At 37.6% G+C, this 26,264-nt stretch overlaps 1 protein-coding gene across 3 annotated transcripts in view; it reads left to right on the forward strand.

The window, feature by feature from the left end:
- Positions 1-26,264, forward strand: part of CKAP5 (cytoskeleton associated protein 5) — a 90,835-nt gene that overhangs the window by 27,587 nt on the left and 36,984 nt on the right. For all 3 annotated transcript variants that reach the window (XM_006091983.3, XM_023756631.1, XM_023756630.1), the window contains exons 5-22: positions 230-401; positions 1,208-1,340; positions 1,560-1,660; positions 4,498-4,611; positions 8,042-8,146; positions 10,566-10,655; positions 10,763-10,927; positions 11,482-11,610; positions 12,251-12,433; positions 17,378-17,491; positions 17,765-17,875; positions 18,817-18,909; positions 20,211-20,396; positions 20,816-20,910; positions 24,300-24,357; positions 24,447-24,572; positions 25,202-25,341; positions 25,677-25,851. In XM_006091983.3, the coding sequence (XP_006092045.1) occupies positions 230-401; positions 1,208-1,340; positions 1,560-1,660; positions 4,498-4,611; positions 8,042-8,146; positions 10,566-10,655; positions 10,763-10,927; positions 11,482-11,610; positions 12,251-12,433; positions 17,378-17,491; positions 17,765-17,875; positions 18,817-18,909; positions 20,211-20,396; positions 20,816-20,910; positions 24,300-24,357; positions 24,447-24,572; positions 25,202-25,341; positions 25,677-25,851 (2,290 nt within the window). The remainder of the gene's footprint in view (positions 1-229; positions 402-1,207; positions 1,341-1,559; positions 1,661-4,497; positions 4,612-8,041; positions 8,147-10,565; positions 10,656-10,762; positions 10,928-11,481; positions 11,611-12,250; positions 12,434-17,377; positions 17,492-17,764; positions 17,876-18,816; positions 18,910-20,210; positions 20,397-20,815; positions 20,911-24,299; positions 24,358-24,446; positions 24,573-25,201; positions 25,342-25,676; positions 25,852-26,264) is intronic.

Here is a 26,264-nt window from a genome sequence, read left to right on the forward strand (position 1 = left end):
AAATAAATAATGTAGTAATATTATTTTGGACCCAAGACATTAAATAGTATTTTTGGAATAATGACATACAAACATAGATGTGGTTATGAATTCCCTTCTTTTCTGCCTTAAAACTCAACTTATATAATTCTATAATATATGGATATGGAACTATGTTTGTGTGAATGACAGCTAACACTTTACCCAAGCAAGCACGTTGACAGTTGTTTTTCCAATATTTTACTTCTAGTGAATTTGGTTCCAAAATCATCTTGCTTAAGCCAATTATCAAAGTGTTGCCAAAACTCTTCGAATCTCGAGACAAGGGTGTTCGAGATGAAGCCAAACTAATTGCTGTGGAGATTTACAGATGGATTCGGGATGTCCTGAGACCTCCATTACAAAATATAAACTCTGTCCAGGTGAGGCACAAAGTTTTTGCATCAGGTTAATATATGAAGTTGTTTCCTTCTTATTGTTGTTGATAGTCTATCCTTACAAATAATTATTTAAATCAGTTGGTTCTTCTGAGCATAGCCAACTTGTCTCTATTGTTACTTTGTCCTCTCAAGTTAAATACCATGCATTTGGTGATTCCTGTATCTTAGTCTTGAATCTGTAGCAGTTTAAAAGATCCCTTTATAATGCTATTGGTAGCAGGATTTAATATCTGTTTGGACAAAATTAATTTCTTTTTTTGTTATAATTGATTATAGACTTTATCTGATACAAATATATCTGAATTCATGAACTAATAAGAGTGGCCAAAAAAATGGATTTTCTTTTTTCTGTGTGCTTAGCGGTACATCTTCAGTGTAGTAAATATAAGTCAGTTTGTCTTATGCTACAAAATGTATACAATTTAAATTTATCTTGTCCCTTTAGAGCCATATAAATAAGAAATTAGCCCTGACCGGTTTGGCTCAGAGGATCGAGCGTCGGCCTGCAGACTGAAGGGTCCCAGGTTCGATTCCGGTCAAGGGCATGTACCTTGGTTGCGGGCACATCCCCAGTAGGGAGTGTGCAGGAGACAGCTGATCGATGCTTCTCTCTCATCGATGTTTCTAACTCTCTATCCCACTCCCTTTCTCTCTGTAAAAAATCAATAAAATATAATTTTTTTTAACAAAGAAATTAAGTTCTTACATAAGTAAATATAAATGTTAAGTATATTATCTAATGGTAGAGATGTAGATAATCTTTTAAAAATATTTTATTATATTTACAGTTGAAAGAACTAGAAGAAGAATGGGTCAAACTGCCAACAGGTGCTCCTAAACCAACTCGGTTTCTGCGTTCCCAGCAAGAATTACAAGCGAAATTGGAACAGCAACAGTCTGCTGGTGGAGATGCTGAGGGAGGTAAGCCCATTTTAAACACCTGTCTCTATAAAAATTGGCAAGGACAGGCCCTACCATAAGAACAGGTTCACTAGGCATATTTTGTAGGACTGTCATTTAATAAAATATAAGTTGCATATAGTACTAATAATTCTATATCAAGATTTCATCAGAGGTGTGAAAGGACTGATAACAGAAATAAAATCATTCCATCCATTTTTGTTGTTTTTCTCCTGGAAGGTGGTGATGATGGTGATGAGGTGCCACAGATAGATGCTTATGAGCTTTTGGAAGCAGTAGAAATTCTTTCCAAACTTCCCAAAGACTTTTATGACAAAATTGTAAGTAATGGTAAACTTCTTTCATTTATTTCATTTTAAGTAGTTACTATAGTATGATTAGAAATGCTCTGCTGAGCCATTTCCTGGTGTACCCTTCCACCCTATATCTTCTCTAATAGAGTGAATTAGTTGCTGCTTCTTTGTTCCCATAGACTTTGTGTATATACTTACTTTTGCACTTTTTTTACATCTTGCCAAAAACTAGAACACTTTCTTGATGTCTGCCTTTTCCTCATTGTCTCTCTGGTTTTACCTTTAAATATCTCTCAAATTCATCTCCATATTTTCATCCTACTCTCTAGTACAGGGGTGGGCAACCTTTTTATGAGTGTGTGCCAAAACCAGCAAAATCTCTGACTCAAAACTCGTCTGCGTGCCAACCCTAATTTTTTGAGAACATGTTACGCCTACTTGATATCTCTTAAGGTGTACGTATGTGAAGAATCTTGAAGAAATAATAAAATTCATTCGAGCGACAAGAACACAGTATATGATGATGAAAAATACATTTATTTTTTAATGTATACATGTACACTTACAGTCCGACAGCAAACTTTATGACTCCATTTGATATTATCAGTGGGACTTTTGCTGCTGCATCACTGATGACGGAGATTTTACATCAGGTTTATATTTCGTGACCTTCAGAGATATGCACAAGCTACTACTTTCATCCGTCAGGCTACTCCTATTACGAGACTTAACAAAATTCATCACTGAGAACAAAGATTCACAAGCGTATGTGGATGAAAACATGGAAAGTAATGCTGTTGCAAAGTTTTTTAAACAGAAAAAATTTTCTGGAATGGCATTCCAAGTCCTCAATAGTTCGTTTTCGACACTATTGAAATTGCTCTTCCCCTCTCTCGTCAATCTATGTCTATGGTCTTTAAGATAACTTGTTACGTAAAATTATTTATTTATCTAAGATGCACCTACACTGAATTTATCTGAAAAAGAAAAAAGTCGATATTAAGAAAAAAATTGTAAATGGAAGATTATAAGAGAGGGTTTCGCGTGCCAGCAAAAGTTACTGGAGTGCCATGTTTGGCACGCGTGCCAGGGGTTGCTCACCCCTGGTCTAGTAGTTACTCTAGGGTTTCTTGACCTTGGCACTGGTGACATTTTCCCCCCAGATAATTCTTTTATTTTGGGGACTCTCCTGTGCTTTGTAGGCTGTCTAGCAGCATCTCGGGCCTTCACCCACTAGATATCAGTAATACCAATCTCCTATATCCTGGTATAAAAAATGTCTCCAGCCTTTGCTAAATGTATTCCAAAAGACAAAAGTATCCCCAATTGAGAAACAGTCTTAGGCCAACCACCATCATATCTTGCCTAATGTGCTGCAGTACTACAGTTGTCTTCTTCTTCTTCTTTTTTTTTTTTTTGTTAATCCTCACCTGAGGATATTTTTCCATTGATTTTTAGGGAGAGGGAAAGAGAGAGGGCAAGACAGAGAGAAACATCAATGTGAGAGAAACATATCAATTGGTTGCCTCCTGCATGAGCCCTGATCAGGGCCCGAGCCAGGGAGGAGCAAGCAACCAAGGTACATGCCCTTGACTGGAACCGAACCTGGGACCCTTTGGTCCACAGGTGGACGCTCTATCCACTGAACCAAACCGGCTAGGGCTACAGTTGTCTGTTTAGATTCCTGTCTTTGCTCTTGCCTCCTCCTTCCCATCAGATATCACAATGTAATTAGAGGTGTCAGTTACCAAAATGCAAATCTTCTCATATCATTGCCTCAATAAAACTCTTTAATGACTTCCATGAGTTTTAAGATGATGTCTGAGATCATCCTGTGGCCCTTAAGGTCATTTCTGGTACCTTTGAGGCCTCTGCTTACCTTCCAGTCACACCTTTAATTGCTCTCCACACTCCAGTCATGTGGAATTTCTCCCAGTATCAAATGTGCCACACTTGTGTTTTTTTTCTTATAAACTTTAGGACTTAACATTGCTGTTCTTTTTGCTTATTCATTTTTCTCCCCCCATTCAGCTCATAATGCCTCTTTATCTTCTGGATCTCACCTTAAGCATCACTTTTTAGGAGAGATCCTATTTGTCAGCCTAAACTAGGTTAAAATCTCTTGCTGGGTTACCAAAGCCTTGTAGTTATTCACTAAAGAGCTTCCTATCTCTGCTAACAACTCCTTCCATATTCTATAAACTTCTGATTAACAACTAAATATTTAATAAATTGAAATGAATGGTAATGTCCTCTAGGGAGGCTAGTTTATCATCTTTCTATCCTCAATTCTTTCAAATAGTGCATATTCAAATTATTGAATGATTCCTTGATCTCTAGTGGTGCATATTCTCCTTTATGGCCATAAAAGAAGAGGGTTAACATTTTACTCCCAACCTAGAAAACTAATCTTCAAAATTAGAACAATTTTGGTTGTTGGTTATGTGATTGTTCTTTTCTGGTCTTTTTAGTGTTGTCAGTGTGGAAATTCCTTTCTCCTGTAGTTGTGCCACTGCCGGAAACTTTAGAAATGCTTTCTAGCAATATTTTCTGTTTGATACCTGCTCACTAACATTTACCTAGAAAACGAGAAGGAAAAGCCTATGGCATCTTATTCTGTTTACTTACTTTAGAACTTAGGAATATGAAATATGAAAATACTTTTTATATATGAACACAATTTTATATATGTGAACAAAACATTCTGATTAGCTGTACAGGTTTGCAATTTTGTTTTTTAACCAGCTTTAGAAAAGTTTCTGAAAACAGAAAATATTTATCTTTGAAATAGTAGCATGAAAGAAATACTTTTATTTTGCTGTCATATTTTCTATTCTACAAATGACTCATATTGTGTCTTGCAGGAGGCAAAAAAATGGCAAGAGAGAAAAGAAGCCCTGGAGGCTGTAGAAGTACTAGTGAAAAACCCCAAATTGGAAGCAGGCGATTATGCAGATTTAGTAAAAGCTTTGAAGAAGGTAAATGTGAGGAGTTTCAACATTGGTGTCCCAACAACAGTCCAGGCCATTGTATTTTTCTTTATCTGTCGTCCTTTTTATCACAAAACATTGCTATTTAAGAAACACTATTGATGGTTTTAAATTCTAAGCATTCATTTTTAAAAGATTGATTAAAACTATTGTTCTAGGTTAGTTTGGAGGGATTGGTTTTCAATCTTTGTTTATTATCATTTTAAGTATGCTATTTAATAACATGTACACCTCAAGAAAGAAAGGGTCTTGCTGACCTAGACCCAAGTATTCCTGTTTTATAATTCTGTAAGATGAACTATTTATTTTGCTCCATTTAATAGGACAGATATTACATATGAAGAATTTATTTCTTAGATAGTTGACGGATGATGACACACTATATTGTATCAGCGTGTAAGGCACAGGATAATGGTCAATTATAAAGCAGGCAAGTACTAAATTAGAAAGAAATATTTTTAGAAAATAATTCCATTGATATTGCTTAGGTCTAACCAAGTTGATTGCTCCTGATAGGTATTTTTTTTTTTTTTATCTCCTGGCTTTTCATAAAATCTGAAAGTATAGATCAAACACCGTGGGTATGGTTATAGAACGTAAGAACAAACTGAAGACTTTGTCTTGAATACAGCAAGATTGAAAACTTGGCTTGTTTTCCTCAGCCTGAAATTACAGAGAATTAAACTGGTGGGGGGAGGAGGTTAATCTTTAATTATATTAATTTAAGTATAGTAATTCTCATTATTCCAGTAGTTATGTTCTATAAAATTACCACAAATGCTGAATTAGCAAATATTGAACCATTATTTCTCGGGGAAATACAGGGTTAGGATCCTGCAACCCTTTGATCATAACATTTTTATCAACTGACACATAAAACAATACATAACCATGTTTTATTCTTTTTGAAGATATCTTATTTAATATATATTATTGATTTATTAACATTGAACTCACAGCCAACAGCCTTATAACTCATGCCTGAACAAAGCTTATCCAACACACAAAATTTCTGTGTAAGGCACATCACGGCCTTTTTGTGCTTAGGAACGCTGAACAGAACTTCAGCACTACACTTGAGGGTCATTTTAAATAGTGAAAGCACATTTTTTAAAAGCACCAAAATGAGCCCTAACTGGTTTGGCTCTGGATAGAGCGTTGGCCTGCGGACTGAAGGATCCCAGGTTCGATTCCGGTCAAGGGCATGTACCTTGGTTGCAGGCACATCCCCAGTAGGGGGTGTGCAGGAGGCAGCTGATCGATGTTCTCTCTCATCGATGTTTCTAACTCTCTATCCCTCTCCCTTCCTCTCTGTAAAATATCAATAAAATATATATATTTTAAAAATAAATAAAATGCACACAACCCCCCCCCCCCAAAACATGACACTAAATAGATAACAAAAAAGATACTTGTTTCCTGTGTGAATGAAGAAAGTAGTGTTGTTTTGTTCAGTCTCAGCTGAGAATGTGCACATCAGGCAGCTCAGATTTTTTGTAGCTCTGTGCTTGTCTACGAATGACCAGGAAAGTGCTGTGGGTAAGAAAGCAAGAGCTCTAGTGTAAAAACAGACCTAGGTTTGAACCACCATTTGCTAGCTCTGTGACCTTGAGCAAGTTAATGTCTACATAATTTTTGAGGTCTACAAAATTGAGATGATAATAGTACTTGCTTTATAGAGTTTGGATGAGTATTAAATGAAATAGGATTATAGCACCTATAAAATTGTCATCTAATTCATTCTTAATAAATGTTAGTCTCTCTATGATCCTTACTCCTCAGCACTTAGGGATTACATATAGGTGCCAATTAGAACTTCCTTGCATGTTATGCATTACTGATTGGTTAATTTGGGGAATTTGGAATGAAGCGTTCTGCTTACAGAATACCAAATCTTAGGGATTATGAAATTCAGAGTAGCCCAGCCAGTGTGGCTCAGTAATTGAACACCTACCAATTAACCAAGAGGTCACTGATGTGATTCCCGGTCATGGCACATGCCCAGGTTGCAGGCTTGATCCCCAGTGGGGGGCGTGCAGGAGGCAGCTGATCGATGTTTCTATCTCTCTGTCCCTTTCCCTTCCTCTCTCTCTAAAATTAATAAAACATCTATATTATAAAAGGCCAGTGACCATAATGACCAAACAACCGGTCACCAGGAGGTCCATTGATGGGTCTCACGGTGCAGCGGGTCTGGGTCCTGCACGATTTCACTCACTGAGCCTCTACTATCTATATGAAAGTCTATGACGCAATGACATGCACTGACCACCAGGGGGCAGATGCTGGGCTCATGGCTGGCAAACACAGTTGTGGCGTCACAAGCCTCCGCAGCAGCGCTACTGAGCGGTGGCGGCAGCAGGGCCAGGATGAGTGGGAGTGGTGCAGTGCCCAGCTCAGGCTCCTCCTTGGCCACCTGCTGCTTCGCACTACTACATCCCTCGGAGGATGTCGGGACTGCCAGTTTGGGGGATCAGGCTGAAACCGGCAGTCCTACATCCCCTGAGGGGTCTCGGATTGCAAGAGGGTGCAGGCCAGGCTGAGGGCCCCACTGGTGCACGAATCTGTGCACCGGGCCTCTAGCTTTTAAAATAAAATAAAGTCTATAGTGAAATGAAAGCATTACTTCTACTTGAGAAAAAAACACGGGTTTGGGGCACTTAAAAGCAGCTTTTTAATACCAATTGACTTGAGCAGTATACCAACACTAAAATTTTAGCAGGAAGGAACCCAGGCATAGTCACTGTCTTGCTAAAGTGACATAGACACAGCAACTACCTGTGAGTTTTGGTAAGTGCTAGGCTCTGTGTGGTGTAATATAGGAGTGTGGTAGTATGAAGAGTGCTGGAGGAAACTCTGCAAAGAGGCTCTAAATACAAACTTGATATCATTAGGTAACTAAGCTGGTAACTGCAAAGCCAGAAAATCCCTCAGAGGAATGGTTGCAATGGTGTTTGTAATTTGGAGTCTGCATGGACTTCTTGATGGTACCTACAGCAGTTTCTCCCTGTGCTCCTGGGGTATACATGTTGAAAGCTGCTGCTCTGTGGGGTCTTCCAGAAAAACATTGTCTTAGCTTTCCCTGCCCCAAAGCAAAGTCAGTGGCTTCCAGCTTCTCTTCCATTATCAGTCTCCTCCTCTACAGTGTGCAACTCTGACAGCCCAGACTATCACTAATGGAGAGTTAGTGATTGGAAGTTGAGGTTTTATATATATTTTATTAATAAAACTTCAAGATAGAGTCTAAACATACTGAAGGGAAGCTCCCAAATTTGTTACTGTTAAAGAAGAATCTCGTTTGTAGGAAACTTAATTGGCTATTAACATAGTAGCTTTTAGAGTTCTTTTAAGAGAAAGTTTTCAGTTCTCTTCTACAGGGTTGTGACTGGTTGTTGTTTTTTTCTTTTTTTCCCTGTAGGTAGTTGGAAAGGACACCAATGTCATGTTGGTGGCTTTGGCAGCAAAATGTCTTACTGGCCTGGCTGTTGGGCTAAGGAAGAAATTTGGACAATATGCAGGACACGTAAGTAACATTTATTTTTTTTAAATATATTTTATTGATTTTTTTTTTACAGAGAGGAAGGGAGAGGGATAGAGAGTTAGAAACATCAATGAGAGAGAAGCATCGATCAGCTGCCTCCTGCACACTCCCCACTGGGGATGTGCCCGCAACCAAGGTACATGCCCTTGACCAGAATCAAACCTGGGACCCTTGAGTCCGCAGGCTGATGCTCTATCCACTGAGCCAAACCGGTCAGGGAAGTTAACATTTATTTTTAAGTACAAATCAACAATATTATCAACAATGTCAGACTCGTTTGCTCTATTCTTTAAAACAGCTCTTCAGCATAGATCTTTATATATTGGGTAATATAAATTTCTCACTATGTTTTATTAATATTGATCATAACTCCTCATAACATTTCAATGAAGATGTCAGTTATAACTAAATTCATTAGCTTTATGTAGAAAATCAGGCACTTGGCCTAAAGTACTTAGTTGAGTCGATTTGCTTATTATTTATTAACTAGAGGCCTGGTGTACCAGCAGGGTCCCTCGGCCTGGCCTGCGGGAACAGCCCAAAACCAGCTCTCTGACATCCCCTGAGGGATGATTGCAAGAGGGTGCAGGCCAGGCTGAGGGACCCCACCAGTGCACGATTGTGCCGGGGAAGGAAGCGGGAGGTTAGCCAGCTGGGGAGGACCATGGGAGGGCTCCAGGGTGCGTCCGGCCCATCTCGCTCAGTCCCAATTGGCCAGACCCTTGCAGCAAGCTAACCTACCAGTCGAAACATCTGCCCCCTGGTGGTCAGTGCACATCATAGCAACTGGTCAACCAGTCGACTGTCTGCCCCTGGTGGTTGGTGCAGCCTTAGCATATTATTAGCGTGTGGTTGAGCAGCTTTAGCATATTATTAGCATATTACACTTTGGTTGAACGGACAACCGGACAATTAGCATATTAGGCTTTTACTATATAGGATACCTTGCTCTGTTCTTACAACATTATATATAGTATAACAGGATGAAATAAAACTTAGGTTAACCAGAGCGTTATCCTAAAATGAGACTAGGAAAGGGCATATAAAACCAGAAGTGAAATTAATATATAAGATATATTTTATAGTGTTTTCCTATTTAAAAAATAATTTACTCATATACCTGAGACATTTTACATAGGTTACACTGTTGGTGATATATCAGTTTACTTTATTCTAAGAAATCTGACTGAAGACATTTGTTGAATATACTATTTTCTTTGTATAAATTTGGAAACAATCACATTTGATAACAGCTTTAGTAAATTGAGATATTTAACTGTGACATCTGTCAGTTGGCCTCTAAATCTGGTCTGAATTACTTAGAGTGCTCCAGCATCCAAAAATGGACTATTAGGAGACTCAGGTTTTACTTGCTGGCCACTTACCATTTGATTCCCTAGATCCGTGGTCGGCAAACTGCGGCTCGCGAGCCACATGCGGCTCTTTGGCCCCTTGAGTGTGGCTCTTCCTAAGCCTTAGGAGTACCCTATTTAAGTTAATAACAGTGTACCTACCTATATAGTTTAAGTTTAAAAAATTTGCATCTCAAAAGAAATTTCAATCATTGTACTGTTGATATTTGGCTCTGTTGACTAAATAGTTTGCTGACCACTGCCCTAGATGAACTTAAGAGTCTCCTAATAGTCCATACCATGTGTCAGTTTTATATCGTGAAGTTAATATCTAACCTCTCATAGTTATGGTATTTGGAGCTCATTTACTCATAGAATTAAAAATAATTTCAGAGAACTTAACTGAGAAAAATGATAGTACCAAATAAAAATAAATCATGACTAGCTTGTTACCAGGGAAATAAAAATAAGGTCCAAAAAAGCCTTAGTCACATAAATCATATATTGAAGTAAAATTATAATTAATATTTTTATAGCAATCAATGCATATTGTATAATATCTATGTGAATATGCTATCAGTGTATTAATGAGCTTTTTGTCATTTTTATGTTACTTATTAGAATATTTTATACTTTTTTATTAGGGATAAGTATTCAAGCTAGAAAACAATTTTTTAAATACATTTCAATTTACTAAATTATAGTTGGTCTTGGCCCGTGTGGCTCAGGGGTTGAGCATCGCCCTATAACCAGGAGGTCACGGTTCAATTCCTGGTCAGGGCATATGCCACAACATTTTTATGACCCAAAAAAAAAAACCCTATGCCCATTATCTGTCACTTCCCATTCTTCCCTACTCCTAGACCTAGTCTACTTTCTGTCTTTATGGAATTGGCATTTCATATAAATGGAATCATACACATGTGATCCTTTGTGACTGGCTTCTTTGATTTAGCATAATGTTTTCAAGGTTCATCCATGTTATCGTCTGTATCAATACATCATTTCTTTTTGTTGCCAAATAATATTCTGGCTGTTCATTTTTATAGGTTGTGCCAACCATTTTGGAGAAATTCAAAGAGAAGAAGCCTCAAGTAGTACAAGCCCTGCAGGAGGCAATTGACGCAATCTTCCTTACTGTAAGCTCACAACATGCGCTTTTGTCTAAAGTAAATTTTGTTAATGTGATATTTTGATTGTTCTTTGCAGTTGAGAAAAGCTCATTGACCACATTTTATTTCTATAGACCACACTACAGAACATCAGTGAGGATGTTTTAGCAGTAATGGATAATAAAAATCCAACCATCAAGCAGCAGACATCACTTTTTATTGCAAGAAGCTTCCGCCACTGCACTGCTTCTACCCTGCCTAAGAGCTTGCTAAAGCCCTTTTGTGCTGGTCTACTTAAGGTATAGACTCTCTTTGAAATTGGGCGAATATTTTATATCTAGGGAAGATTTTTTTCCCCTACCAATTATGTACAGTGACTGGCTTTCAGACTGTTGATTATAGTCTTCTGAGAAGCTTTGGAAACTGAATCTAAATTCTTCTATTGTTATGTTCGTATTCTTTAAATACAAGTTAGCTTTATAGTTCTAATTGCTAAACATTTTGTTCCTTATTTGGCCCATTTACTGGCATTCAGCTGTATCTGGCCAAGCACAGGCATACAGCTTGGATTATTTGAAGGTCATTTGAATGCGAGGCACTTAAGACAGAGGGTGGGAGGAGAAGGAGGCACTTACATGCTGAATGGATTATCAGAGGTTTCCTTAAGCAAAAAAGAATTTGTGAAAGAGTAACTGTTAATTGGCAAAAGGAAAGCAATATTTAGCTTCAGCGAATTGTAAAAGGCAAATTTTGTTATCAAACAACCATTATTCTGACTTAAAATCAGTAATACTTAAATTACCTTTTGAGATAATGTTGTATTGAGATAATGTTGTTTACTTCCGGACTATAGCACATCAATGATTCTGCTCCTGAAGTCAGAGATGCTGCATTTGAAGCGTTGGGTACCGCTTTGAAGGTGGTTGGTGAGAAAGCAGTAAACCCATTCTTAGTTGATGTGGACAAACTTAAGCTTGACAGGGTAAGTTAGTAATAGATTATAATGAAATTGGACAATAGTGCATTTATCTGTTCTGTTTTATTAAGACAAAACTGATATCAACTCATGAAATTTATTTCATCATCACTGGTGGTTCACACCTAGAGTTTGAAGGTATAGCTTTTGGAGATTTAAATTTTATCTCAAGTTACAGTGATCATATTAGTAGAAACATCTTTCAAATTATAACAGAAATAAAGCTGAGTAACCATAATCTATAAAGGTAAAAACACTGTTTTAAAATAAGTTTATTCTAATATCTGGAAAATTACCTTTCTAAATATGAATGTCTTCTATTTAAAATGTGGTTATTGTAATTCTAATTTGTATAGAAATAAAATATAAGAAAGTCTGGATAATTTATCTTTGTTGAAAAGGAAACTTTTCTCCCTAAATTCTCATATAGTTGTGGTTTAAATCAGCGGTCGCCAGGTGGTCCGTGAGGTCCAAAAGGTTGTCGACCACTGGTTTAAGGAAACCTTTGGAGCAGCAGTTGCCAACTGGTGGTCCGTGATGTCCGAAAGGCTGGCGACCGCTAGTTTAAATGATCTATTAAGTAATAAAATAGCGATGGTGTTTCAAAGTTGGGCTTAATGATGTTCATCTCAATTTCATTCTCCAGATCAAAGAATGTTCAGAGAAAGTAGAGCTGGTGCATGGTAAGAAAGCTGGATTGGCAGCTGAAAAGAAGGAATTCAAGCCTGTTCCTGGAAGGACTGCTTCTTCAGGAGCCGCAGGAGATAAGGACACAAAGGATATCTCAGTACCCAAACCCGGACCCTTAAAAAAGGCACCTGCTACTAAGGTTAATAGATGACTTTGAAAATATAGTTTAAAAATTAGAATTTATATAAGGTAGGGTCTCAATCTTACGTTAATAGTGGTCCTTCCAATATGATTTCATTTGAGAAATGAACTCATTACCACATTCAAAATATAGCAGAACATCTGTTTATGAAGACAGTGTGTTCCAACAATACATTTGGTTATTTGAAATTTTAATAGAGATAAAAATGGTAACGGAAGTACAGGAGTGCATTTTAACACTTGGGTTGCGGGTGAATTTCCCGCCAAAATATAAGATGGCGCGTTAAAATGCCTATATCTTTTGAAGTATGGGTTCGATTGAAATGAAATATTTGGTAATACGCAGTTACAATCGGCCCGAGTTTACACGTTTCCCGCACTCCACCGCAAATCTATATGAACCGACTTAACTCGTTTTCCGCAACCCAAGTGTTAAGGGATCAGAAAGTATTAAATAATGAAATAAAATGCAAAAAGTTTGATTCTCTTTCCCCACTCTGAACCCCAGCATGGAGTTAGGGGAAGAAAACTGACTTGGTGAGCATCACTTGGTGAAGCACTTTACCTACATAATCTCATTTAATCATAACAACCCTTAAGATAAACGTTTTGTGACCCTGTTTTTCCAGAAAAGGAAACAGGCTCAGCAAGGTTTAGTGTACTGCACTGACTCTTAAAATTTGTTCTGATTTTTTTGTTTTGTTTTGTTAATCCTCACCTGAGGATATTTTCCCAGTGATTTTGTTTGTTTGTTTGTTTGTTTGAGAGAGAGAGAGAGAGAGAGAAAGAGAGAGAGAGAGAGAAAAGAAGGAAGGAGGAAGGACAGAGAGAGAAACATCGATTGGTTTCCTCCCACACACACCCTGACCATGGCCAGTTATTGAGCCTGCAACCCAGATACATGCCCTTGACCAGAATGGAACCCAGAACCCTTCAGTCTGTCCACTGAGCCAAACCAGCTAGTGCTCATTCTGACATTCTGATATTTGTATTGTTCACTTGTTTGTTTATTATGTCTCCCCACACCATATTGTAAACTTTCAAGGTTACAATCTTGTTAGTGCTTGATTCTCCTATCCATAACAGGAACTCAAATGTATTTATTGAGTGACCAGAGTTGGAGAACTGGGACTTGAACCAGGTATCTCTAGCTACAGAGTCTGTGTACTTCCCTTCATATTATGCTTCAGCATTCTAGTTCAGGGTATTGGCAGCTATTTTCTCCTTTCTCATCATCTCCTGCCACTCGACAATGACCTGGACACCTGAGTCCTTTTCTTATCTTGCTGAACCCTTCCATGCTAGCTGGCTTTCTTTTATGAGGAATTCTTTAAAAAAAAAAAAAATGGGAGAGGTGGCAACCTGCTTCAATTCCTCTGTTGAAAAAACAAGTAGGACAGTATCAGCCAGTAAGTCTACTAAGCCATAAATATATAGGTCTGTTAAAAAAAAAGAAGAAAAGGAGTAGGTTTATTAATCGAGGTACCTTTTGATACAGAGAGTGCAATTATATGAAAGGATCCAAAGACATACTCTAATTAATCAAAGAGTATAGAATTTTCTATTTTTAGAGTTAGAAAACAAATCTCTCATTATGGGTTGTTATTATAAACCAACAAAACCATACTGCTAATAGTAAATCAGCAAATAGTAGCCATTTCCATTTCATTAAAAACCGGCATCTTAGTTTTGCTAATTATACCTTAAAAGCTTAGACTATGTTCAAGATAACATCTATACTAATAAAAGCCTAGGTGGTCCTCATGCCCTCACGTGCAACATCGTCACAAGATGGCCGAACGCGCACAGCGGAGGTGGGGCCCGGCAGCTGCCCCGTGCAGTGAGGCCTGGGGGTCCCGCGACTCCTCGCTGCACGGAGGAGGCCGGTCCCTGCGCAGGAGGCGGGTTGCGACAGGGGGGTGCAGTTGTGGGTGATCAGGCCAGCAGGGGAGGGCAGTTGGGGGTAATCGGGCCAGTAGGGGAGGGCAGTTGGGGGTGATCAGGCTGGCAGGGGAGCATTTAGGTGTCGATCAGGCCGCAGGGAAGCAGTTAGGGGACAATCAGGCAGGCAGGCAGGCAAGCAGTTAGGAGCCAGTGGTCCCGGATTGTGAGAGGGATGTCCGACTGTGGGATTGGGCCTAAACCGGCAGTTGGACATCCCCCAAGGGGTCCCAGATTGGAGAGGGTGCAGGCTGGGCACGGGGCCTCTAGTTCATTTCAGAACAGGGATTGATACTAAAGACCAATTTTTAAAATATATATTTGTATTGCTTTTAGAAAGGAATGGAGAGGGAGAGAGATAGAAACATCAATGATGAGAGAGAATCATTCATTGGCTGCCTCCTACATGCCCCCTACTGGGGATCCAGCCTGCATCCCAGGCATGTGACCTTGATGTTGGAATCAAACCCGGGACCTTTCAGTCCACAGGCTGACGCTCTATCCACTGAGCAAAATCAGCTAGAGCGATGTTGAAGGCTAATTTGATCATCTGTCATTTTTATCTTTTCTTTTTAGCATGCTTAACAAATACCCATAATAAGTAGAAGGAATGATGTGAATAATAATGTTTGTTGCTCTATTAATGTTACTGCCTTGTGATAATTGGCTTTGTACCTTATGATAAACTGCTATTTTCTCATGATCTTTCAAAATAACGTGAAATAAGTTTAAATCAAGATATTTGGGGGTGGGGGTAAAGAGGAAAGATCAACCAAAGGACTTGTATGCATGCATATAAGCCTAACCAATGGACACAGACACCAGGGCGGTGAGGGGATGAGTGGGGGGTTGGGGGGCAATGGGAGGATAAGGACACATATATAATACCTTAATAAAGAAAAAAAAACATAATTCAGTTATGGAAACAATTTTTAAAAAGATATTTAAGTAGAATATTCACAGATAGAATTCAGTGGGTGCAGTAGAAAGTATGACCAATTGAAGTTTATTCCAGAGTTCAAGAATGGTTCAATATTAATTTTAGAAAATTTACTAAATTTATAGATGACAAGAAATGTAATTTCAGCCCTGGCTGGGTAGCTCAGTTGGTTAGAGCATTGTCCCAGTACACCAAGGTTATAGGTTTGATCCTTGGTCAGGGCACATACGAGAGTCATCCAAGGAATGCATAAGTAAGTGGAATAATGAATTGATGTTTATCTCTCTCTAAAATCAAGAAATACATTTTAGCCCTAACCGGTTTGGCTCAGTGGATAGAGCGTCGGCCTGTGGACTGAGGGGTCCTGGGTTCGATTCTGGTCAAGGGCATGTACCTTGGTTGCGGGCACATCCCAGGTGGGGGGCATGCAGGAGGCAGCTGATAGCTGTTTCTCTCTCATCGATGTTTCTAACTCTCTATCTCTCTCCCTTCCTCTCTGTAAAATATCAATAAAATATATTTTAAAAAAATACATTTTAGAAAAAAGAAAGCTAATTTTAGACACTTAAAAGGAATATAGTAAATTTTAACATATCTTTTTGATAAAACTCTTAACCACATAGAAATGGATGAATACTTTGACATAACTTTATATATATATGTATATATACATATATACATATATATATACATATATATATATATATATATATATCATGTATATATGTCAATCACATACATACATACAGGGTGTCTCCCAAAAATGTACACACACTTTAACACCTGATAGCTCACTTTTGAAAATGAAATGTATTTTAATTAAACATTGCCTTTATAATCATTCAAAGTGTGTGTATACATTTTGTGGAGACACCACACACACACACACACACACACACACACGCGCGCACACACTCAGCAGTAGACATAGCAAACCAAAAGTCAGTATTGCCCTGGCCGGTTTGACCCAGTGGATAGAGCATTGGCCTGTGAACCGAAAGGTTCCAGGTTCGATTCTGATCAAGGGCACATACCTCGGTTGTAGGTTCCTCCTCGGCCCTGGTGCGTCCAGGAGGCAACCAGTCAATGTATCTCTCTCACATCGATATTTCTCTCTGTCTTTCCCTCTCCCTAAAGGTGAATGGAAAAATATCCTTGCAAGAGGATTATAAATAAATAAATAAACAAAATAAACTGTATAAAACAAAGCAAAACAACCATCAATGACAGAAATAAAAAAGAAACAAAAGTCAGTATTATGCTTAATAATGATGAATACTAGAAGTATTCTTATTAAAATGGGAAATAAAACAATAAATCCCTGCTTGTACCATTATTGTTAAATAATGCTCTACAATTAGACAAAAGAATAAAGTAGAGGTGTTAATATGCAGAAGGTATCACTTTTTTAGTTTTGTGATCATATACTTGGAAAACCAAGCAAGTCAACTGAAAAACTAAGACAATAAGATTTGGTTAGGTGTCCATCTTCAACATAACTAGAGCACTCATTTGGCTGTAAGTGGGGTACCCTGTGATTAAGTATTGAGTAAATGATATGTTAAAAATTGTCCTTTACTATTATAGGAAAGATTTAGAGGCATCAAATGTTAATTCTCAAATTAATCTGTAAATGTATATAATTCCAGTCCATCATTTTTATTTCATTAGCTCGTTCTGAGTTAGAGGTTCTTAAAATGGGGCCTACAGTTTCCCCCATATTGGTCTTCAAAAGATATGTCTGCCTTTGAAACTGCTCAATTTTGTGGGCGCCAAAAATACAGTTTTTTGTTGTGGGTTGAGTTATCCCTCGTTTTTAAAAATAAAAATTTATTGAGGTATAATTCACATACAACATACTAGTTTTATGTGTACAACATAATGATTTGATATTTTATATATTTTATATATTGTGAAATGATCACCATAATAAGTCACCATACATAGTTACAATGATCCCTCATTTCAAATTTTCAAGAAGTCTCTGACCCACAAGAGTTTAAGAATCACTATTCTAAATCCTTAAGTGGTTTAAAATAAATTTTTTTTAATTGTATCTAGGCTGGCGGACCACCTAAGAAGGGGAAACCAAGTGCACCAGGAGGTGCAGGGAGCACTGGAAACAAGAGCAAAAAGGGATTGGAGACCAAAGAAATAGTGGAGCCTGAGCTCTCGGTCAGTATTATACAATATGTCTCAGACTCATAAAACCATGGAAAGTCAATATCTTTGAGAAGATTTGAGTTCTTTCTTGCTGAATTCTACAACATATAGTTATTTATTACTTTTTAGATTCTTGAAATTATCTTAGATACCTTAGACAAACTTTCCCGTTATGATACTAAAATAGGAGCCTCAGCATACATATAGGAATGTTCTTGTGTTTTTACAGTCTTACCATTTGTTTCCTTAAGCAGTTTTTAACTTTAATGTGGTTGTATGTTACAGATTGAAGTGTGTGAAGAAAAAGCTTCAGCTGTCCTTCCTGCTACGTGTATACAACTTCTAGACAGCAGTAACTGGAAGGAAAGGCTGGCCTGTATGGAAGAGTTCCAAAAGGTAGGTGCATAGGGATGAGTTGAGTGTGAAAACAACTATGTTATACAGAACTGATGAAATTGAAAACGAAAGACTTGTCCTATTGCTGTTTTTTAACCAGTGAATATGTTTCAGGGTGTTACCTAAAGATAAGGCAGGGGTGGGGGTATTTATTTTTTAGCTTTGTAGTGTTTATCTTTCAACATCTGCGTCCTATGTTTTCTGTAACTTCATAACTTAGTACTTACCAAAAAATTTGGTTTATTCTGAATTACAAGGCTTAGATGAATTTTAATATTATGGTATTTGTTTTTTAATATCAGTAGGAAAACAGATCTCTCCACTGAAACCATATCTAATCCATTTTTGTTTCCCTCTTTGGGGTCATTATTCTTGGAGGAACAGACATTATCACTTGGTGTGAGAAGCTCCTCTCAAAAATCTGTGTTAGAAAGGATCATGGTAGTCCATTTTGGCATACACTCTGTGATTCTAATGAGGAGGGGTGTGGAGAAACTGGAAGCACTGGAACTTGAGGCAGGAAACTTGCCTTCAAGTCCAGCATCTGCTGCGTATTGCGTTTAGACCTGAATTTGTGCATCTTTGAAATTTAATACTTAACCACTTCTAACCTACCCTACTTTTCTATGTTTTTAGGAAAATTAAATAAGTCAAAATATTAAGCAGTTTCTGCCACACATGAGGCAAATGAAAACTGTATTAGCATTACTTTCCTTGAAGCAAATTGTTTGTAAATTCCTAAAGTGTGGGGAAAAAAATGTTTCAATTGTATTAATATAACAACCATATACCAAACATACAACTTAAGAAACAAAGCATTATAAGAGAAATTATATAAGCTCCCTTTATAACCCTCTTCATTCCCATTTCCATTTGTTATATACTGTTCCCTTGGAACTACTCATTACCTCTTAACTCTTATTCTTTGATTCTACTTCAAGGCTGTTGAACTAATGGACAGAACTGAAATGCCATGCCAGGCATTAGTGAGGATGTTGGCCAAGAAACCTGGATGGAAAGAAACTAATTTTCAGGTATTTTTTCACTAGAGACTTAATGTCTTTTATTGTATTGTTTGTGAAATGTGTATATAAACATATATATGCATTTTCTTCTCATTATTTAGGCTTCAAAGTCCTCTAATCTTTACATATTCAAAGGAGGGATAAACAATGAGATAGCTTTCTTATTTGTTTGGATAAAAAATAAATGCAGCCCTATCTGGTTTTGCTCAGTGGATAGAACATCAGCCTGTAGACTGAAGGGTCCCGGGTTCGATTCCAGTCAAGGGAACATGCCAGGGTTACAGGCTCAATCCCTAGTAGGGGGCATGTAGGAGGCAGCCGATCAGTGATTCTCTCTCATCAATGATGTTTCCATCTCTCTCTCCCTCTCCCTTCCTCTCTGAAATCAATACAAATACATTTTAAAAGTAAAAAAATAAAAATAAATGCAGTATTTACATAGCCAATGAAAAGTTACCACACAGTCTATTTAACTAATTATAGAGATGAAATTTAACAATACAGTTATTTAGTCTAAAGAGTTAGGAGTAAGGAAAGGATAGGGAAGTGATGCAGGAAGGAAAACGGGAAAAGAGTATTCCTTCAGGATATACATAGACCTCATGCAAAAAAAAATTTTTTAAGCCGAAACCGGTTTGGCTCAGTGGATAGAGCGTCGGCTTGCGGACTGAAGGGTCCCAGGTTCGATTCCCGTCAAGGGCATGTACCTGGGTTGCGGGCACATCCCCAGTAGGAGATGTGCAGGAGGCAGCTGATCGATGTTTCTCTCTCATCGATGTTTCTAACTCTATCTCTCTCCCTTCCTCTCTGTAAAAAATCAATAAAATATATTAAAAAAAATTTTTTTTAAGTTATGAGGTCTATTTTTTGACATCCTGTTAGTCTCTTTTTGGCTTATCTTTTGCCACCTCTTGTTCTTTCTGTGGGATCCTTAGCGGTGGCAGCGCTAAGGATGTCCAACTGCATGGGGAGCGGGCCTAAGCCATCACTTGGACATCCCCCGAGGGCTCCCAGACTGCAAAAGGGTGCAGACTGGGCTGAGGAATCCCCTCCGAGTGCACGAAAGTAGTGCACCGGGCCTCTAGTTGTTAATATTTTAAAGCATTGAGTGGTTTGATTTTTTTTCTCTTAGCTGTCACTTAGCTACTTTAATTGCTAACAAAAGATAAAAATTATTTTGCTTGTTTAAATGTCTGATTTTAGATTGATCATGTTCTTAGCTGGTCTTAATTTTGTTACTGTAGAAATAAGTACATAAATAAATGTCTTTGGCTTACTCATAACTTTATGATAACTTTATCCTTTTTCAGGTGATGCAGATGAAGCTTCACATAGTTGCTTTAATTGCCCAGAAGGGAAATTTTTCCAAAACGTCAGCTCAGATTGTCTTAGATGGCCTTGTAGATAAGATTGGAGATGTGAAATGTGGGAACAATGCAAAAGAAGCTATGACAGCAATAGCTGAAGCTTGCATGTTGCCCTGGACAGCTGAACAGGTTAGTGACACAGCTCTCTTACCCCCAGTTTTCCCAATCTTGTCTCAAATTTTAATTTAAAGTTACTTTTTAAGCTTAGTCTTATCTTTTCAAGTATGTTTTAGATACTGTGTTTTTTACCTTTAATAATACACTGTTGCATAATAATTAAACTCTATCTTAGTCAAGAATAGTCTATTAGAGATGAGAGTAATTTTCTCTTAAAACATAATTCAGAGTGATCATTAATGAAAGAAAAGTTATAAACAGTATTTTCCTGTCAGTTAACTCTTTTTCTTGTGGTTAAATATTTCGTTCCTAAAGTCATTATTGCAGTTGTTTTAGCATCACAAAACCTTGCTTCATCCACTTCTACCTTCATGTCATGCTATATTTCTGTGAGAAATATCAGAGATCTGTTTGTTTTTCTCCTGCTCCAGGTTATGTCAATGGCATTCTCTCAGAAGAATCCCAAGAATCAGTCAGAAACTCTGAATTGGCTATCAAATGCAATAAAAGAATTTGGTTTTTCTGGGTAAGTCAGAAAAAAATCCAATACAAAATAATTAAACGTTTTGCAAATCTCTGACTGGTGATTATATTTGTTGTAGCTATCTCTGCTTATTTCTGAAACACCAGAGCTGGGTTATCTAATTTATATAAAACAACCCAGCTGGTGTGGCTCAGTGGTTGAGTGTTGAACCTATGAACCAGGAGCTCATGCTTCAATTCCCGGTCAGGGCACATGCCCAGGTTATAGACTCAGTCGGGATCGTGCAGGGGGCAGCTAGTCAATGATACTCTCTCATCATTGATGTTTCTATCTCTCTTTCCTTTTTCCTTCCTCTCTCTGAAATCAGTAAAAAAATATTTTTTTTTAAATTCCAGAAACCTACATTTATTCCTCAAAAATCTATACAGGTGCTCTTTGACCTATGATGTGGTTACATCCCAATAAACCCATTGTAAGATGAAAATATAAGACAAAAATATGCCTAACCTACTGAACATCATAGCTTAAACTAGGCCTTTCACATGCTCAGAACACTTACATTAGCCTACAGTAGGGCAAAATCATCTTAACACAAAGCCTGTTTTTAAATAAAGTGTTGAATACCTCCTGTAATAGAGTATGCATATCTCTTCATATCATTTGTAAAGTCAAAAAATCTTAAGTCAGCCCTGGCTAGGTGGCTCAGTTGGTTGGAGCATTGTCCCATGCACCAAAGGATTGTGGGTTCTATTCCTGATCAGGACACATACCTTAGCTAGGTTTCAGGTTCAATCCCATGTCAGGGCACATATGGGAGGCAACTGATTGATGTTTCTCTCTTACATCAATTTCTCCCTCTCCCTTCCTCCCTCCTCTCTCTCTAAAATCAATAAACATATCCTCGGGTGAGGATTTTTTTTAAAAAATCATTTAAGTCAGGGACCATCAGTATTGGCTTATGCACCTGCATTTTGATATCCACTAATACTAGAGTTCTCTACATAATTTTTCCTCCAGTGTTATCACTGTCCAACAGAAAAGCCAGTTCCAAGGATTGCTAGTCAAATACATTTGTAAATTACTGTATATAATCACATTTGTTTAGAAACCTATAGTGCACATTGATGAATTAAAGGCTCTCAGAAGTCATGCAATAAAGAAGTTTGTTTAACTTGCTGTTTTTCCAAACTTATGTGCATATTGAACACATTTATTTCATTAACAAAATTTTATAGAGCTTATTTTATGCTAGGCATTTTCTAAATAATTTATTTGATTAAATCATAAAAACCATGTGAGGATTGTTTTCTCTGTTTTGTGAATAAGAATACTTACTAGGGCATAGAAAGTTTAAATATTCTGCTTAAGTCACAGCTAAGTTATGGCAAAGCCAAGATTTTAACATAGGCATTCTGATTCCAAGAAAGAATATTATACTGCTATACCATGTTGCCTTTCTCTGTGCCATGTTGCTTGTTACAATATGCCTCTTAATATCTTGCAAAACAGTGTTCTGAAGAAATACTACTTACTCCACAAGTTATCATTCAAGTGTCATTAAGCAAAGAATTGTTATGTCAGTACCTGTGGTGTCTTCCCATAGTTGAGGGTATTGTTATAATTTCTTCTTAATTGTATATTCTTTGCTGAAAAACTAATTTCTTGGCATGACATAAAAGCCAGGTGAATATTTTTCTCTTTTTTAATTATACTTATCCATGATCTTATATTTATTCAACTACTGCATAAGAGCAGCATCTATGATATTCCATTCATTTGTTCCAGGCCCTAGGAATACATCATGGACAAGATGACAATAAAAAATATACTAGGAGTATAGGAACAACAGAATTAAAAAAAAGCAGGTTAAGAGGTTAGGTGGAATCACCTGACTGTGGTTTACTATAAGATAGAATAAGAGTCCATCCAGAAACAATAACGTTTGAGCAGAGACCTTCAGGACATGAGTTAGCTGAGACAATCTGGGAGAACATTCTAGACCAAGGGACAGCAAGTGCAAAAACCCTGGGGTAGGAGCATATATGATATATTTAAAAATTGGAAGGAGTGATTGTTCTTTAGAATGTAGCTAGAGTGGAATAAGTGAGGAGATGGAGAGTGGTAGGAGATAACATTAGAGAAAGAAGAGGAAGCCAAGTCATATAGAGCTTGAAAATTTGTTTTGTTTTTAATGCAGCAGAAATCTGGTTGAAAGCCTCTGTGTAGGGAGAGAGGCAAGAGGTTGCAGAAAAGCTATGAACTAAAATTTCAGATAAGAGAATAGTAATTCAGAAGATGGCATATGAAACTAGACCCCATTGGTTCATATCCCTAATCTGCTATTTTTCCAGCTTTGTTGCCTTGGACAAGGGACTGCTCCTCTTTTGACCTAATTTACCTTTCTGTAAAATGCCAAAATGGTTCCTCATAGGGTTGTTGTGAAAAAATACGTAAAATGCTGAAAACTGGACCTGGCATATGATAAGGGCACTAGGAATGTTGGCCTCTTTTAAAAGTGGGGGTAGAGGGAAGGAATAGAAACTGATGTTGGAGATTCAAAGTTTGAAGTTGGAAGTCATTAGAGGATTTCGAACAGAAGAGTAACATCATTCTGATTATAGTCGAAACAGATAGTGAGGATCAAGGGCAGAAGCAGGATGACTACTTAAAAGCTATTGGAGTAATGCTGTCAAGAAATTTCAGTGGCTTGGAGATAGTTTGATACAGGAGGAAGTGTTATGATTCGGAATATATTTTGAAAGTAAACCTGACCAAAGAGTGGGCATGAGAGAGGAGTCAGGATGACTCTGGAGTCAAGAATGACCTGAGCAACTGGAAGCATGATGTGGCTCTTTACTACGGTAGGAAAGACTGTGGGAAGAACAGGTTTTGGGGTCAGGGTTTGTTTTTTGGTTGTGTTTTGTTTTTTTAATATTTTTATTGATTTCAGACAGAAGGGGAGAGGGAGAGAGAGATAGAAACATCAATGATGAGAGAGAATCTTTAATCAGCTGCCTCCTGCATGTTCCCCACTGGGGACCAAGCCCACAACCCGGGCATGTGCCCTAACCGGGAATCAAACCCTGGACCCTGGAGTCCATAGGCCAACGCTCTTTCCACTGAGCCAAACTGGCCACAGGGGGTTCAGAGATTTTACAATCTGGAGTGGTTTTGACAGTTGTAGGGCAACATCTAGACATATAAGTGAAAATGTCACAAAGGCAGTTGGATATCTGAATTGAGTTCAGGAGAGAAGTCAACACTGGATTTAGGAGTAATTAGCATATAGATAGTGTGTAATTTTTAATGAGTGTAGAAAGCAAATAGGTGAGATTCCAGGACATATCCAAAGGAAGGCACTTCTAGAGTCTGGCTTTTTAAAACTATTGAGTGTTTTGTTTGGTTTTAATTCTAATTGTTATTTCTTCTAGATTGAATGTGAAAGCTTTCATTAGCAATGTGAAGACAGCGCTTGCTGCAACAAACCCAGTGAGTATATACCAGCATAAATAAGAACAGTACAGCCATCTTTGCGGTTCTGCTGTTATTTGGAATATTCTTTTTGTTCTGCCTACCAGGCTGTGAGGACTTCTGCGATTACCCTGCTTGGTGTAATGTACCTGTATGTTGGTCCCTCTTTGCGAATGTTTTTTGAAGATGAGAAGCCTGCTCTCCTATCCCAGATAGATGCAGAATTTGAGAAGGTAAAGATTTCACAAATTATGCAATCTATTGGTGAACTTCAGAAAGCTCATATTAGTTAAATTTAAACTTTTAACCCTTTGGAACAAACAGTATGATTGTGTTTGCTTTTATATACATAAAGTATCCCTAGGAAAAGTTCCTAACAAATTAATAACTTTGATTGTCGATGAGGAAGAGAACAGGGTAACTATGGTATAGGATGGGAGGTTTTCCCCTTTATATCCTTTGTGCCTTTGGAATTTCAAATATTTTGAATGTATGACCTATTGAAAAAGTACATTAAATATAACATTAAAAATTTTTAAATAAAAAATATTGTCCCTCCTTGAATAAACTTTGTAATGGAAATTGCTAAGTTTTGGCAGACTTGCTGTATAATGTCTTGGGCATACAAGTCAAAAGACAGCCTCATGATTAAGAAATCAGATTCTGATAGGTTTTATAAAAATATATTTTGCCATGTAGTCTCAAAATTGGAACCTAAATAGAGATTAAGACATGTACTGTGTAAATATTAGGTATTAGGAAGGAATAGGAAATTTTGACACAGGCACCATTCTCCAGCTTGTTTGCTCTCAGGTCCTTCATCAGGTTCACTAGCCTCACTGATTTATTTGTTTGGATGTAGATGCAGGGCCAGAGCCCACCTGCTCCAACCAGAGGGATTTCCAAACACAGCACAAGTGGCACAGATGAAGGAGAAGATGGAGACGAACCAGATGATGGGGGCAATGATGTTGTGGATCTTTTGCCAAGGACAGAAATAAGGTTGGGTTATAGGAAATGGTTTATTTGATTTATTATACTGAAAATTTTTTGGTTTTTTGTTAATCCTCACTAGAGGATATTTTTTCCATTGCTTTTCAGAGAGAGTGGGAGGAGGGAGGGAGGAGGAGGAGAGAGAGAGAAACATCTATATGAGAGACACATGTACTGATTGCCTCCTGCACACGCCCCAGGTACGTTCAGGAATCGAACCGTAGACCCTTTTGTGTGCAGGCTGATGCTTTAATCTGGTGCCTTCTCTTTTTCAGGTAGGAATACTTCTGTGACATCATTATTTTTTAGGAGTCTGGAATTAAGGTGGTGTCTTTTTTTTTCAGTGATAAAATCACTTCAGAGTTGGTATCTAAGATTGGTGACAAAAATTGGAAAATCAGGAAAGAAGGCCTAGATGAAGTGGCAGGTATTATCAATGAAGCAAAATTTATCCAACCGAACATAGGTGAACTTCCAACTGCTTTGAAGGGTCGACTCAATGATTCAAATAAAATCTTGGTATGTAGAACACATGCCTGTTATATTTCTTGCCCCCTTCTCCTTTCAGTAGGTTCCTTTTCAATGAAATTGTTGCCAGCAAAAAAATGAATGGTCACTTTACTTGCTATGGACTACAAATAGCTTTCTTTAATTTCTTAGATATGCCACAAGATATGCTGGTAGATGGCAAGTTTATAAGTCAAATTTTTATGAAGCTCAGATTTGCTTTTTACAGTATTCTAATGTTAAATATCTTTGTATAAAACTGCTTGTATTATACATAAATATGCTTAATTTATAATTCTTAAATTTGAATTTTTATGTCAAGATTTTAATAAACTAGACTTTACCAGTATAATCTCTGGTCTAAAATTCTAATGCTTCTATTTTATGAACTAATGATAAAAGCAATGGCCACCACCTAAAAACCA

This window comes from Myotis lucifugus, unplaced genomic scaffold (assembly GCF_000147115.1).
Source record: "Myotis lucifugus unplaced genomic scaffold, Myoluc2.0 scaffold_97, whole genome shotgun sequence".
In the NCBI taxonomy this organism is placed as follows: Eukaryota; Metazoa; Chordata; class Mammalia; order Chiroptera; family Vespertilionidae; genus Myotis; species Myotis lucifugus.